The sequence below is a fragment of the Borostomias antarcticus genome, assembly GCF_949987555.1.
Source record: "Borostomias antarcticus genome assembly, chromosome: 23".
NCBI lineage: Eukaryota > Metazoa > Chordata > Actinopteri > Stomiiformes > Stomiidae > Borostomias > Borostomias antarcticus.
In genome coordinates this window covers 2,011,854-2,026,353 of record NC_140256.1, presented here as the reverse complement: position 1 = coordinate 2,026,353, position 14,500 = coordinate 2,011,854, and the positions used below count along the sequence as shown (strand labels likewise).

Genomic DNA, 14,500 nt, shown 5'->3' with positions numbered 1-14,500 from the left:
TTCATTTAATCTTCTCTAATAGATGTTACAGGATTTCAGCATGTGGGGTTTTTTGTCTTGGGTATAAGTGACCACTGCCCCACGGCATGTGCTAGAAGTATGACATTGGTGAAAACGCGGTCACTGTTGCGAGGAGAAATCTGAAATCTATCAGTGTCCAAGCTTTTTTAGAGGATATCTCTCATAATATATTTTGCATGGCTGAGACTGATGATGTTCAGATGGCTTTGCACTCTTGTTTTTTCAGAAACATTTATTTCATTTGTTGACAAACACGCTCCGTTTAAGAGGATTTGATTCAAAGATAGAGTAGCACCTTGGCTTTCTCAGGAGCTGTCCACTTTGTTCACGACAGTCTAGATTAAAGTCGCCCATCGCAATCTTCAGAATTTGAATAGAGGGAGTAATTCTACAGTTTTATCAATAGAGCTGGCATCAGCAGAAGGCGGTCGGTAAACACCACTCAACCCTCAAAACAAGCAATTCAAAACATTTTGGAACAGTGATCGCTTTCACAACAGACGCATGATTTCGCCAAAACAACCACTCCACCTCCCCTACCAACTCCATCAATTCATAAACTAGTGACTGTTGCCAGACCAATCCCCAATTGTTAATTAGCTGTATAAAAGGCAGTGGCAGTAATAGCTGGAGGGAAAGTAAGTTTCATCTATGTCATACTTCTGGTGAGCCAACACCATCATGGAAAACTACAATTCTGTCACGCACTGGAATTCATGAGGTCAATCAGGGTGACTCATCTTCACCTGCAGCAGATCACATGAGGCAGGAGCGGAATAAGGTAGGCCTAATGCCAGCTGGTGGTTCAATCTTACGCAAAATGTCAAGTGGGAGTTCTTGAAGGGCAGCTTTCTTCCTTCTAATAGCCTACGCAGACCCCGACTGCACTACTACGTTTGTCGGCGTTATTCCCGAAAAAGACCCACGTTTGCGCCTAGCGATTACACGACCACGGCCAAAACGAAGCTCGAACCCAGAGGCGGATCGATACGGCTGGAGCCACGTTTTGGAGGTCGAAATCCGGAGCTGCGTTCTAGTGTAATAGGCAGAACTGTTCTAGTGTAATAGGCAGAACTGTTCTAGTGTAATGGGCAGATCCGAGGGCTTTTGTAAAAACTATACGAATAGGGCTACACTGAAACGCTGTGTTCACTACATTAAACCAATCAAACAGGTGATTTACGAGTTTGAGTTATATAGTAGCCTATCTTAGTGGATACTATAGTTAGCCTAATATAAATTTTAAAATAAGAATAACACGAGTCACGCAAAAAACAGCAAGCGAATTATAATGTACGACATAACTTAAACTGTATTAAATTTTAGCCTACAGGTTCCCCCCCAAAAGTAGACGTTTCAAATCATAAGCCACACAAGAGTAGACACGTCAAATAATAATATTCTCTCTTCAAAAAAATGTAACTGGCAAAAAGTTAAAAAGCCTTCAGGGCTCAACAATAACGCTTGCCCGATGGCCAGGGGCAAGTAAACAGCTACGTCGGGCGTGTAAAGATATAACTCACTGGTCCGATCGGGCCACTGGCATTTTTTCAATGCTCAGCGTGTTTATAAAAAATAAAATTAAAAAATAAAAAGCTCAATGGTGGTTTTCTTTTTCAGCTGGCCTATGTAATGTTGAAAAGAGAAGCCTCTGTGTTCTTCCCATCTTTGGTGACCATATATGGTTCTGATTTCCTGCACTTCCTGAAGTTTAAATGTTTCATTTGCTTAATATATGAATTCAATATTTATAATAAATGACATAAAATGTACTGTAGTCTGTTTTTAATTGATACCAGCTTAAATAAAACTATTTGTATTCGGGACAGTAAAAAATGACTTTGGGCCAGTAGATTTCTGACCCCCCGACTGGGCAAGTTAAAGAAACCTTAGCGTTGAGCCCTGGCCTTTATTGAGCTACGCTGCTATACGCGTGGGGAGGCTCCCAGATCCCAGATCAGTTTGTGTTCCCGACCAAGTAGCTCCTTCATCACACCTGCCTGAACCTCCCAGCTCTCCTGCCCTTTTCTTTATGAATTATATTCTCTATTCAATCATCTAATTCAGTTAAAATGTTCCAATATATAGTCCTTATAATGAGTTTATTTTATGTCCTTCATCCATTCCCTCACGTTACGGATCCCATAATATGACGAGAGGTACAGTAGGCTATTGAATGGGTTTATGTCAGCAATCCTGATCTGTAATCATTGAACAAGCCTAGGAATTGGTTTGTTCACGTGTGAGTCATTGATCAAAAATCAAAATAGGAATTGGATAATGGAGTTTGGATAACTGGAAAATATGAGAAGAGGAACTTAGGAAGATGGGAGACCTGTCTGTGGATGACCTGATGATGTGGTGAACCAAGTAAGGCAGGCCTTATAAATGGTAAATGGACGGCACTTATATAGCGCTTCTCCACCTTAGCGGCACTCAAAGCGCTTTACAATGGCCTCTCATTCACCCATTCACACACACACTCACACACCAATGGCGGCAGCTGCCATGCAAGGTGCTAACCTGCTCATTGGGAGCAATTTGGGGTTAGGTGTCTTGCTCAAGGACACTTCGACATGTGGACAGTCGGAGCTGGGATTCGAACCACTGACCCTTCGATCATTGAACGACCCGCTCTACCAACTGAGCTACAGCCGCCCCTATCTAGCTGCACTAGTGGATGAAATTGGGTGAATGGATGGACTTAATTTTGTCTTCTTGGTAAAGTTGATTGCGCTCAAAACATGAAAGAATTAAACAAAAAAAATGCAGCAACAGGAAGTAGATGAGATGATGGTTGGGAAGCAAAGGGAACTGTTTAGATTAATGGCAATATACCTGTCCGAGTTCATGGAGTTTACAACCATTCATCAACATAAATACACAAACAAACAAACAAATAAATAAGGTGAACAGTTAGGTTATAATATTGTTATCACAGTGGCGCTGATTGAGATTAAGCAATTAGAGATTTAAATAAAAGTAGGCCATCTTTTTGGATTCGTCACAAAAAAGATTATTTTAAAAGCAAGAAATGCGCACCAGACATGGAACACTAACGGGGATGGAAATGTATTTGTTGGGGATAGAAATGTATTTGTTGGTGACTGTTGGCATTGGTTGGAAGGCTCGACAGCTGCATTTTAAACTCACAACAATATAGACTATGCTACTAGCCAAGAAAAACATACGCTTGATTGCTGTAGCTCAAACTCGTAAATCACCTGTTTGATATGCTCTTCAATGGTGGTGTGATATGCGTTTGCAATTTCGCGTGTAATCGTGGATCATTTTCCCTGTTCAAGAATCAATTTGGGCTTCTATTCCCAGAATTACCAGAGTGTGGCAAATAGAGAGAGAGAGAGAGAGAGAGAGAGAGAGAGAGAGAGAGAGAGAGAGAGAGAGAGAGAGAGAGAGAGGGGTCTTAGCTATGAGAAGCATTTGTGATGATTCTTTTGAGACTTTTCTAAAGCAGCAGGACTGACCAGTTATATGTATCCTAAAGGTCTATTGCCACAGTATAAAGCCTGCAAAGATACAAATTGGGTGTAGTTTAAGATAATTTGAATTTCATAGTGTTGTTCCCACACTGCATGCTTGATGATTAAAATACTCAATGAAATGTTTTCAAAATTTAATTAAATTCAGCAGTAAAAACCTACCTGCAGTGATGTTAAGGAATGTTGATAAAACCAAAATAATGGCGTTTTGAGTAGGACACTTACTGAACTGCTGTCATAAGGAACTATCAATGATTTCATTCATGAAAGTTTGCTCTGAGCATGCCAGTGGAATGGCTACATAAAACAGTAGATATCACAACCTTGTCTCCTAGTTCAGGGGGAAACTAGTGTCACATTCAGCCAAATACGCTGGTGATATGAGATATTCCAACAGAAGCAGAAGGCCTAGGCTAATTCAGCCCATAACAGTGACACTACGGTCATCAACCTGCAAGAACAACACAAAATCCCTTGAGAGAAACAAGATATTGGGATAGTTTGAAATATCAGGCCCAATAGTATCTAAAAATTATCAGATGAATTTGGAGAAACTCCAATATTGGATAAGTAACAGGCCCTTCACGAGACCTTTACACTAGTCATTGGCTAATCCATGGAGAGTAGTTAGGACTTCAAGAAAAAACCTCATAGAGAACTGCTTTACGCTAACAAACGTCACTAGTCTAGTCCCGACGTATGCACGAACAAAAGAACGTTTTTATTTACCCGCACAAATTATGCTACAACAGGAAGCAGCAATGACATTTTGCTCAGTGTACGCCATCATCAGTAATGGGATAACATATCACTAAAACTACGCTGTTCTATGCAGCACAGAGAGCTGGTTGAGGACATTAGGGGTGTGATTGTTCTGATGATGAACCCAGAGTCAAATCTCTTACGTCACGGAAGCAAGTGTGAGGGCCTAACTGGAATGCACCAGTCAGCAAAGTTCATAAAGGGCCCTTTCACTGGACTCGCACCCCACCCTTGACCTCGACCCTGGGTGTGCGTGCTGGTGGAAGCATCCTCACAGCCACTGCCGACTGGGCGGCTTCAGTTATCACTGCCACTTGGGGGGGGGGAGGTCATCACAAATCCAAGTCACATATTCACATCACAGTCCTGCCTATAGACACAGCTGTAAACACCCCAGCACTGATGACCCCACCATCATGTTGCCGTCATGGTCTATTCAAATCATTCAATTACTGCATCATATACCAAAAAACCATCTGTGATTCACCAGACCTACAGAGTTAATGAGAAGTACCAACCTACAGAGTTAATCACTGAAAAACTATGATCACTTAATTTTGAGAAGCAGAGTTGGGGGTGTCTAGCAGATAGAGTAAAAGGTGGGGTGAAGGTACAGGGCAGTCAGGTGTAAAGTTAGTTAGCTAACTTAGTAGCTAGCAGGTTGGTTTCAGAGGGACTCAGATACACTTGTTACTAGGTAGATTAGAGTAATTTACAGCCACATTGTTAAGTTATAGCTATGCTATTAAGAAGTATACTTTATTAGCTGGCTGGCTAACTTAGCTAAGGCAAACACGCACACAAACATGCTAACGTTAGCTAGCTATACTTTATCTAAATATAGTAAACACTCCTACATTAGTTAACGTCAGTTATCTTGCTTTATTAGCCAACTAGCTAACGTGAGCTAACTAGCCTGGCTAGCTAGCTGTTTACTGGGATGCTAACGTTAGCTAAGCTAGCTGCTTGTCGTCTTACAAGGTTCATTTATAAGAGTGCTTGTATTTAAATGTATGATTAGGAATACATACCAACTCATTTTGTCAGAAGTGCCTAATCCAGTTTCATTGGGACGTTTTTCTCTCTTCAGAATACAGAAACATCTAGAGTACGAGTAGTTAGGTAGATAAACAGGAAGTAGCTTCTTAGCTTTAAACTACGGAAAGCAGAGTGGGCGAACGTTGTGAGACAGACGCACTTCAGTGTGGAAGCCATCTGTTGAGTGATCATCACCCTACCAATCATCCTATGCTCAAAGAATCTTAGGTACACAAAGATTGATATCGCCAAGAAACCTGGTCATGATATAGATTGTAGATATTTAGTATAGCTGGATATCTATATCTAGTTATTTAGATAGTAAACATAAGAGGTGAAATAGCTGACCTCAGTGTAGGCCTGTGTTGGTCCTGAAGCATATTCTTTATTTTTTTTACCCAGACCTTTGTGACAGGAACATTTATTGTCAGTTTTACTATTTTCATTTTAAATATGATCTAAAAAAAATGTCACTCAATGCATCCGCACTGTTTCATTTTTTCTTTATTCAAGTACTCTACATAGAAATGACAAAACAATTGCATCACAATAAACTTAAGTGCCAAGTAAACAATGAGGGGAGCGCATCTCCCCATCACAGAGGATAGTATAATACATTTCATTACAATATTCAGAATTAATATTATGACCTTATTATAAGGTAATATAAAACAAGTAAAAACATCCACAACATTTTAAACAAGACCTCTTGTTTTCTTTGAAAAAAGGTCAACAAAACAATGATCTAATCCCAGTGTGATTTCCCAAATTGTTTTACCATTGTTGTTCAGCAGTTTGTCCCATTTAATTTCAGTTTAAAGTTCCCACCATAGTAATCAGTTTCATGCATTACAAAATTATAGAGCACCACCTTTAGAATCGTATGGTGGCGAAAAATGTTTGGAACATATCCGTGCACATGCAAACATGAGGATATCATGAAAGGAAACACGAGAGATAACAAAGAAACGTCCGTCAAAACAATTTACCAAGTGCATTTAGTCGCCTGTCGTCCATGTTGAGAATTTCTGATACCATCCCTGACACAGTCAACAGCTTTTACTACCCAAGATAAGATGAGCCAGACACAGTCTACACTTACAGTATTTTCTGCTCTGGCTAGAAATATTGTGTGAGTATTTACTTGAGTCTGAAATGACCTTGCACAAAGACAGCTTTGCTGGGAGTGAATTAAACGAGTAAACACAGACATCAGCGAAGGGCTGCCTTGAGCTGGGAGCTGGAGGTCACGTTTACATTTTCGTTCCTTCTGTGGAGCACTCATCACACATTGTTCTTAATCAACCAACCCTGCAACCCAATTTGGCACAACGATGGCTGGTAAGGTTGGCTCAGGTCCAGGGTGGAGCAGAACACTACCAGGACAAGACAAAGATATGAGGCAAGCTCTCTCCTCTCTTCAGTCACACGGGATCAATATTAAACACAGCTACCCAGAAAAGCCAAAATATACCAAATAAACAAGCTCTAGATGGAGATGGCGATGGAGACCTCTGAGAAGTCTGAGACAAAGGACAAAGCAGGTCAGGGAGGGATGACTACTGAGTTTGCACTGCTTTTATTAACCTGCTATGAATGAATGAATGAATGAATGAATGAATGAATGAATGGATTGCTATGAATGACAGATGGATGTTTCTCCTTTCCTTCACACACATCTTTCTCCTCACATATATCATGAATTAGGTTTTTATAAAAAGCTCACATACTGTAGCTACATGCATCACATCTAGAGTGGATCTCTTAAAACAAACTTTGTTATATTGGTGATACTGGAGAGGTTTTGTTGCTGAATCAGTATCTTTAAATTATTAATCAGACTTCATGTTGTGCTGGAAGATTCAGGCCTCACATATATATGTTTAGAGACATTCAATTTTGTTTAAGGCAAATCACACTTGGATCCAACAAACCACATTGTATGTCAGTTTATTAGGTATTTTTGTGCCATCATTCTCCATTTTCATTTAGAGTCTCAGGCTTTAATCCGTGATCAAGTATCTCTGACACAGTTGTTGTTTATATCAGACAATATGTGAAACTACACAGTATATTGAGAATCAAAGCTGTTGTGCAGCGTATTCATTTCAGTTCTGCCATTCATAAACGGTACTGCAGCTCATGCTGAGGAAGGATTTTCTGAGGCCAAATTAATTGGAGAATACGTCGACACTTTCCAGGAAGCCATGCAAGGAGAACTGGTTTGCACAGGCTCAACTGTGGCATTGGAAACACTGTTGTTTCCTCAGGGGCAAATGCTTTGACAAATCCTCTTTGTCTGCCTTACAATTTCACTAAAGATTTTGGTTGTTGTTAATCACAACGTGAAAGAGTTTCTCCAATATTGTCCGAATGTAAGCATTGTAGTATGCACCAAACACACAGACAGCACATTCAACCGTGATTAAGGATGCAAGATGGAGGGCATTAATAAGATGAGGAGAGCTGCTCTGCAAACAGATACAACCTGGAGACACATATAGACTTGAACTGACTACAGCATTGAGAACAAAGATGGCTGTATTCAAAAGTGAGTACTTCTGTTTTAAAAACTGATTTGATTTCTATTCTTCAAATGAATGGCCATTCATTAATGTAAATAGCTCATGGGTCTAGAATACATTCACATTACCCTATAGTGTATTTAAACATGTGCCACAAATAATGTTTTAACCCAAATTCTTGCATGACAAAGATTTAGCTTGATAATACCAGATCATTGAAGTAGGCTACCATATTTTCTATAGTCAAGGAACATGTAACTGTATGTCATTTCACCAATCAATCTAATCAGGGTTTTGAAAACCCATGATAGTTTTACAGGTTCATCTATTGTCAGAGACAAAAGGATATATGTATATTTACTGTACTTTGGCATACGTGAAGATACACCAGATTTTATCTCAGTAATTAAAAAAAAAAATCTATTGAGTTTAAGAACACATCAGTGTAAATTCAAACCACTTAGAACTTCATTTCAACAGAAGGTACAAATAAAATAAGTTATGTTTGAAATGGAAAGTAACAGACCCCATTTGGCACTGCTTCAGTGCTCCAATGACTTTGGCTATGACTTATGACCATAAAATATTCTGCATCATAACTAGGCCTACATCAAAAGCATGGAGACACCGTCCGCACAAGCATTCAGTCAATTGAAATTTAGTGTATGTATACATTTGTATTTACATACTGTGTACATACACTTGCACACAAATGCACAATTTAATACTGGATTATGGTGCCTTTGACAGAGTACAAAAGTGTCATAACTACCTGTATACAATATACTACTGTACAAAAATAACAATTGCCTCCATTCTCAATTCAGAATATCTCTGTATAATAAAAGATGTAAACATGGCCATATCTTTCTAAGTACAGATGTTGATCACCGTAACAACAATATGCAAAACATTTGCGTCATGTTACCTTAATGTGTCGAATAACATGCAAAGCTGGTATGTCTTAGCCAAGCATTCCAAACATGTTGCTGGTTTGCAGCACAGAGGCACATTAAAATGTGTCTTTTACTTGTAACTTTAATAATTTCATTTAAATATGGTTGTCTGTCCTAGACGTGCACATACTGCACCTGCATACGTAATTAAAAGTGAATTTTATGAATATAGAAAAATACAAAAACTGACAAGACACGTGTACAAGGGTTATGCATTCATTTCAAAAATGTTTTGACACTATGTTATTCCTGTTAAAATGTTATCATTTTACAGTACTGATCTGATATCCTTCAGTGTGCTGTCCAAAACTTTCCTCCAGGTCTCATGTGGATAAGCTACATGCTCAGGTGTAGGTGGGCCAAGGATATTGTTTTGAAATATGTACCCGTTTGCGAAAAGACAGTTATGTCAGATGCTCCCAATTGCAAAAAATATGAGAAAATTTGAATATTTTGGGTTTCCCGTCTACCAGATATCTATGCCTAAAACTTACTTGATGTCTTTCCTACATTTGGTTAATCCCAGGCACGATTAAGAGAACAGAGTTTGCAGTATAATCACAACACATTTGGCACATTCGTTTGTGAAAAACAACAATCAAATATAAAAAAATACTTTTCAACAAAAAGACAGGCATTTGCAAGTGCAGCTAATAAGGTATCAATGACAGTACACAAATACAACCGATTGCACTTTATAACAACCCAATTAAATAAATGCATACATCCCAGACATATCTCCACCCTCTTTTGTAATTCAGCCTGTTTCAACCTATATTTGATTGATTGTGGCGCCAAGCCTTGTCCAGGATTCTTAGTGAATTTCACTTAAAAACACAAGACATGATACAACTTAAGACACTCTTGGGACCCGACGTGTCCCGATGCCCTCCTGCCTGCTGATGCTGTCTTACATAGTGACAAGTCTCCCCGTCGCTTTAACATGAAAGAGGAAAACAACCTTTCCCTCCCTATTCCTAAAACAAAGGTCCATCTCAAAATAGAAGGGGGAAGTATTACCTGGAAATAAAGAGAGAGACGAGGAATGAAGAGAAAGAGAGTAAAGTCACCTATTTGTCACATGGCTGGATGGCCTTCCTTCCTCCTCGGTCTCTTCTGATAGGGTGTGGCGGGGGTCCGTTCTACGCACAGGTAGTGACGGTCATGATGTTGCCGCTGGCGGCCCCCCCACTCCCACAGGAGCTGGGGGGAGAGCTGTGGCTGCCGGCCGCCCCGCTCCCCTTGTCGACGGGCTTCTTGTCCTTCTGTTTGAGGTGAACCTTGGCGTGTCTCTTGCGCTCGTCACTCCGCGCAAACTTGCGTCCACAGAACTCGCAGGAGAAGGGCTTCTCGCCCGTGTGCGTGCGGATGTGGGTGGTCAGGTGGTCACTCCGGCTGAAGGAGCGCATGCATATGCGGCACTGGAAGGGTTTGTGGCCCGTGTGGATGCGGAGGTGGCGCGTCAGCTCGTCCGAGCGCGAGAAGCGACGGTCGCAGTTCTCCGCCGGGCAGGCATGCGGGCGCTCGTGCACGGGGGTTTTACTGGGCCGGTTGGGGTACTTCCGTGGCCGGATGGGTTTGAGGGTGAGGGTCTGTGGTGGAGGGTGGTGCTGAGGGGTGTGCTGCTGCCCACCGATGAACCCCGGGTGCATCTGCTGTTTGTCTTTGAACGCTCGGATGGTCTCCAGGGGTGTGATGGGCGGGGGGTTGACTCGGATGGGGTCCATGCTCTGAAAGGGCTTGTGTTCCATCACGCCGACCTCACCCTGATGGTGGAAAAGGTTGTAATCGGGTATCATGGAGAAGAGGCTGCTGTCCATGGAGGGTTTGGCCGTGGAATGGTAGTCATTGGTGGGGTAAGGGAGAGCCGTGCTCGTGGCCGGACTGTGGTGGAAGGAGACCTGGTCCTGGTACAGGTCACTGCAGGTGGAATACGCGGGCAGCGGCGGACCATACACCTGCTCCATGTCTGACGACTGGCCGCCCATGCTGGCTCCAGATGACGAGGTCTGGGTGGTGATAGTGCCGGGGGAAGGGGACACCCCCAGGATTCCTGCACTGACTAAACTAATGATGTTGTTATCTGAGCACCAGCCGGACCCTCCGATCCCCCCTGACGGGGGAGTGTCGAAGGCAAACTTCCCCAGGTAGGTGACCGTCTGACCGCTGCGGTTGGACTGGAAGCTGGAGCCATACTGGATCTCTGCCGTCCCCTTCTCGCTGCCCATCCCCAAATCCATGATGTTATCTGGGTGACAGGGAACAAGCACACAGAGTCAATTAATCACTCACTTGATTGTCGAAACATTATTATGAAACACAACTTACATAACCTGATCTGATAATGATGCATAAAACGATAACAAGAAGCACACATTACATAGTGCACTAAAATATGTGCAAAAGGTCCAAAAGTCTAGAAGCCGAGCATGAACTTCCTTGATTTCAGTGACAGTCCTCGGTTAGTCCATAATTCAGATTCTCTGCATATCTCTGTGAACAGTCTGCCAACAATAGATCACAAATAAGACCAATTCAGATCATAAGGAAATTGTGTGTGTTGTCAGACCTGTAAGTTTGTCGACTGACTAGTGCATCTAAAAGTGTTCTTGCTCTCTCTCTCTCTCTCTCTCTCTCTCTCTCTCTCTCACACACAAGCTCTCATAAATCAAGACCTAAACACCCCCTTTGATCCAGTCATAGTATGTCGCACAGGAGGCGAGCCACACTGAATGGCAAGATGTGATATCTTTACAGCAGGGTGTGAGCCAGACCACTGCTATCATGCTCACAGATACATTCAAAACAGCTTTGCACAAAAGAAAGTCTACCCACAAAATGAGCAAAATGCAAGTGGTGAGTGCTTCCTACTCAGGAGCACTGGGTCAATATTTCACATTTGGGAGAATACAGTAGCTGTATTCACCATGTTAGCAGGAACTTTTTTGCTCTTTTGCCTGTGTGTTTTACTGATCTTACAGTATCACACTGAATTTCAAAAGGAGATGCCTGCGATTAAAAATATCTCATGCAGTCCTGAATTGGCATACCTTTTATTCAGATGTGTTTGAAAGCAAATTCCCAGTGCGTTGTAAAACTGCATGGCAATAAATTTGAACAGAATTCATATGACAGAGAAAAAACTGATTTTCTTTATCACTGCAATAAATTATACACAGGGGTGCTTATATATTCAGTAATTACTGTCTGTTTACCAGAATTTGGCTTAGGGCAACTCATGATGACACAAACAAAACCAAAATTACATACATTGTGCACTGTATTATTTAACACATAAGGTAGGCTACACACAGAGCATTGACATTTTTGGCACATATTTGAATTGTTGTGATGGTGAAATTTAAACTTTTACTAAAAAAAAAAGATGCAAAAAGGAACAGTTGTATCTCTTGTCTTGTTAGTAGGCCTGGTACTCAGATACAAGAAACTCCTGAGCTGTATCATGCTGGAGTGATTTTTTTTTTCTTCCTGATTCTTGTGTCAACACACACCTGACGTTAGATATCAAATCTGGTTTCCTCCAAATGTTACTCATTGGGTGTCTTAATTTTCTAAATCCTCTAGTGCTGTCTTTACGTGACGCATCTATGCATTCTGCGGCGCCCTCACTTTAGTATTGGTGTTTCATTCCTTCTCATGACATTTGTTAAATATTACATGATTATCAATACTGACATCATCTCTGAAACGTGGAGAGAGTTCTCCACCGCAAAGGTCACGTTAAAGCATCGCCGAACCCTGTTGGACGTGAGGAAGGACACGGTGATGATAAAGCGCAGGTCTAGTGGCACTGGAGACGTGGATTCTGATTGTTTTGTCTTATCATCGAGGACAGCTTCGTCTAGGCTACAGGAGATTTATAACGATCTATTTCACATTTGTTAGAGCTAACCTATTGAACTCAATAATTTGGACATCTTTGATGAGCCTATAATTTGCAGCAAGTTGCTCTGAGTTAGACATATATGTGATGATAATAGTAATTATATAACAGGACATATAAATTATTAAGACATAATTTGGCTTACCTTCCTAAAAAAGTCTGATGTCCTGATCACCTAATTTCATATCAGTTTTGAAAAAAAAAGAAAATAAATTGTTTAGTCTATCTAAATTTCTATACATTATTTTGTTGATATCACTGGATTGAGTGAGAACATGAATGGACAATGAATAGGCTCCACAGGTCATGATGGCGAGTTCAATGTGATGTGATTCTGAATGGAGAGGCGCCAGTGTGGTAATTAGTCTGCATTAGGCCTACATGTTGGATTAATGCGCCACGACTGGCCTTTCAATTGGCTCAAACATTCAATGTACCGTTTTAAGTAGGATACACAAATTCACTATCACCTTCGGCATTTTGCATCACATAATGTCATCAGAGTACAATTATATAATTGTATAGACAATACGGACTGTCCATATGGATTTGAGCAAGCCGAACTGAATATAGCCTAGTTGTTAATAAATAAATAAAAGTGTTCCAGGAATCGATAGGTTATGTCTGCTGTGGCCTGACTAATAGACCTCTAACTAAGCGGGATGGAAGCGAGCAGGACTGCGAAGTTTGAAATGCACCGCCGCACGCCCACCAGCCAGGCAGGCTATAGGGGGCGGCCAGGCCACCCCGGGTTTCATCACCTTATCATAAATACAATCTCTGAATTATCATTAAACAAAAATAGATTAGACTAGAGTGTTATAAAATAGAAGCATTATATAAACGGGCCGTTTGGTAGGCTTTTCATTTGCGTCAAGGTTATACGCCACCATCAGTTCTGTTTAGCCAACAAACCAGGCACTAAAATCCTACGGTGCTGCCTGTTCCAAAGGATATTTTCCCAATAAACCATGGTTGCCTCATCAATACCATACTACTAAACTAAAGCCTACCCTTGCAATATTTTGATCGCATTTCAATAATTTGAGAGCAGAAGCTATTCCACCGCATTCATCATAACAAGTTGCAGGGCAGCGACTGGGCGCACCTCGACTAAAATTCGGTCAGAGACATGGCTTTGTGGGAAACACAGTGACTATCACCACTTCTTTGACACGTCCCATATTGGCTATTAGACTACTGTTGATTGATATATGTTTTCAGGATAAAATAGTATTTAAGAGACTATGGGTATTTGTGCGTAATAGCGTGTAAAGCGCAAACAGGTGCCGGAGAGGGGACGGTCGACACGCGCGCTCCAAAACCTGCCAACTGTTGCCTCGCTGCGCGTAAGACGCACATTGGACCGGAGCACGGACGCGCAGTAGAACCCAAGCAGAACCCAAGCAGAACAAACATAAAGTATTCCATCCTTACCTGTATTCATTTGTGATGAATAGTGGTTAATAGAATCCGTACTGGTGAAAATGTTCATAGACGTCGGAATGTCCTCTTCAGGATACAGACTCTCAGGAATCGTGTTTATTAAACTGCTCATGGTAAGAGGGAGCTTGTCAGCTAGTTTCCCTGTCATAGCAGTTACTCAGTCTGACATAAATGGCAACGTGCAAGTATCCAAATAGATACACCAGTACTCTCAAACTGAAAACACGGTGGTCTATCAAAAAAAAAAAAATGATGTTGTATCCAAGTTCCAGTCAGAGACAGCGCTGATATCTCTCCGTCGAGACCAACCTGCCTATCACAGGGTTTTCTTATAGATCTAATCACAGT

General features: G+C 41.3%; 2 protein-coding genes across 2 annotated transcripts in view; both read right to left on the bottom strand.

The window, feature by feature from the left end:
• bin3 (bridging integrator 3) overlaps positions 1-5,437 on the bottom strand; it is a 43,414-nt gene extending 37,977 nt beyond the window's left edge. Inside the window, exon 1 of the mRNA XM_084456939.1 lies at positions 5,315-5,437. Within this exon, the coding sequence (XP_084313065.1) occupies positions 5,315-5,322 (8 nt within the window). The 5' untranslated portion in view covers positions 5,323-5,437. The remainder of the gene's footprint in view (positions 1-5,314) is intronic.
• Positions 5,438-9,944: 4,507 nt separating this feature from the next.
• egr3 (early growth response 3) lies at positions 9,945-14,300 on the bottom strand (the record flags this gene model as incomplete). Its single annotated transcript, XM_084456810.1, has 2 exons — positions 9,945-11,050; positions 14,144-14,300. 2 exons carry the CDS (start codon positions 14,298-14,300, stop codon positions 9,945-9,947), a joined length of 1,263 nt encoding a protein of 420 aa, XP_084312936.1.
• Between the last annotated feature and the right edge of the window lie 200 nt (positions 14,301-14,500).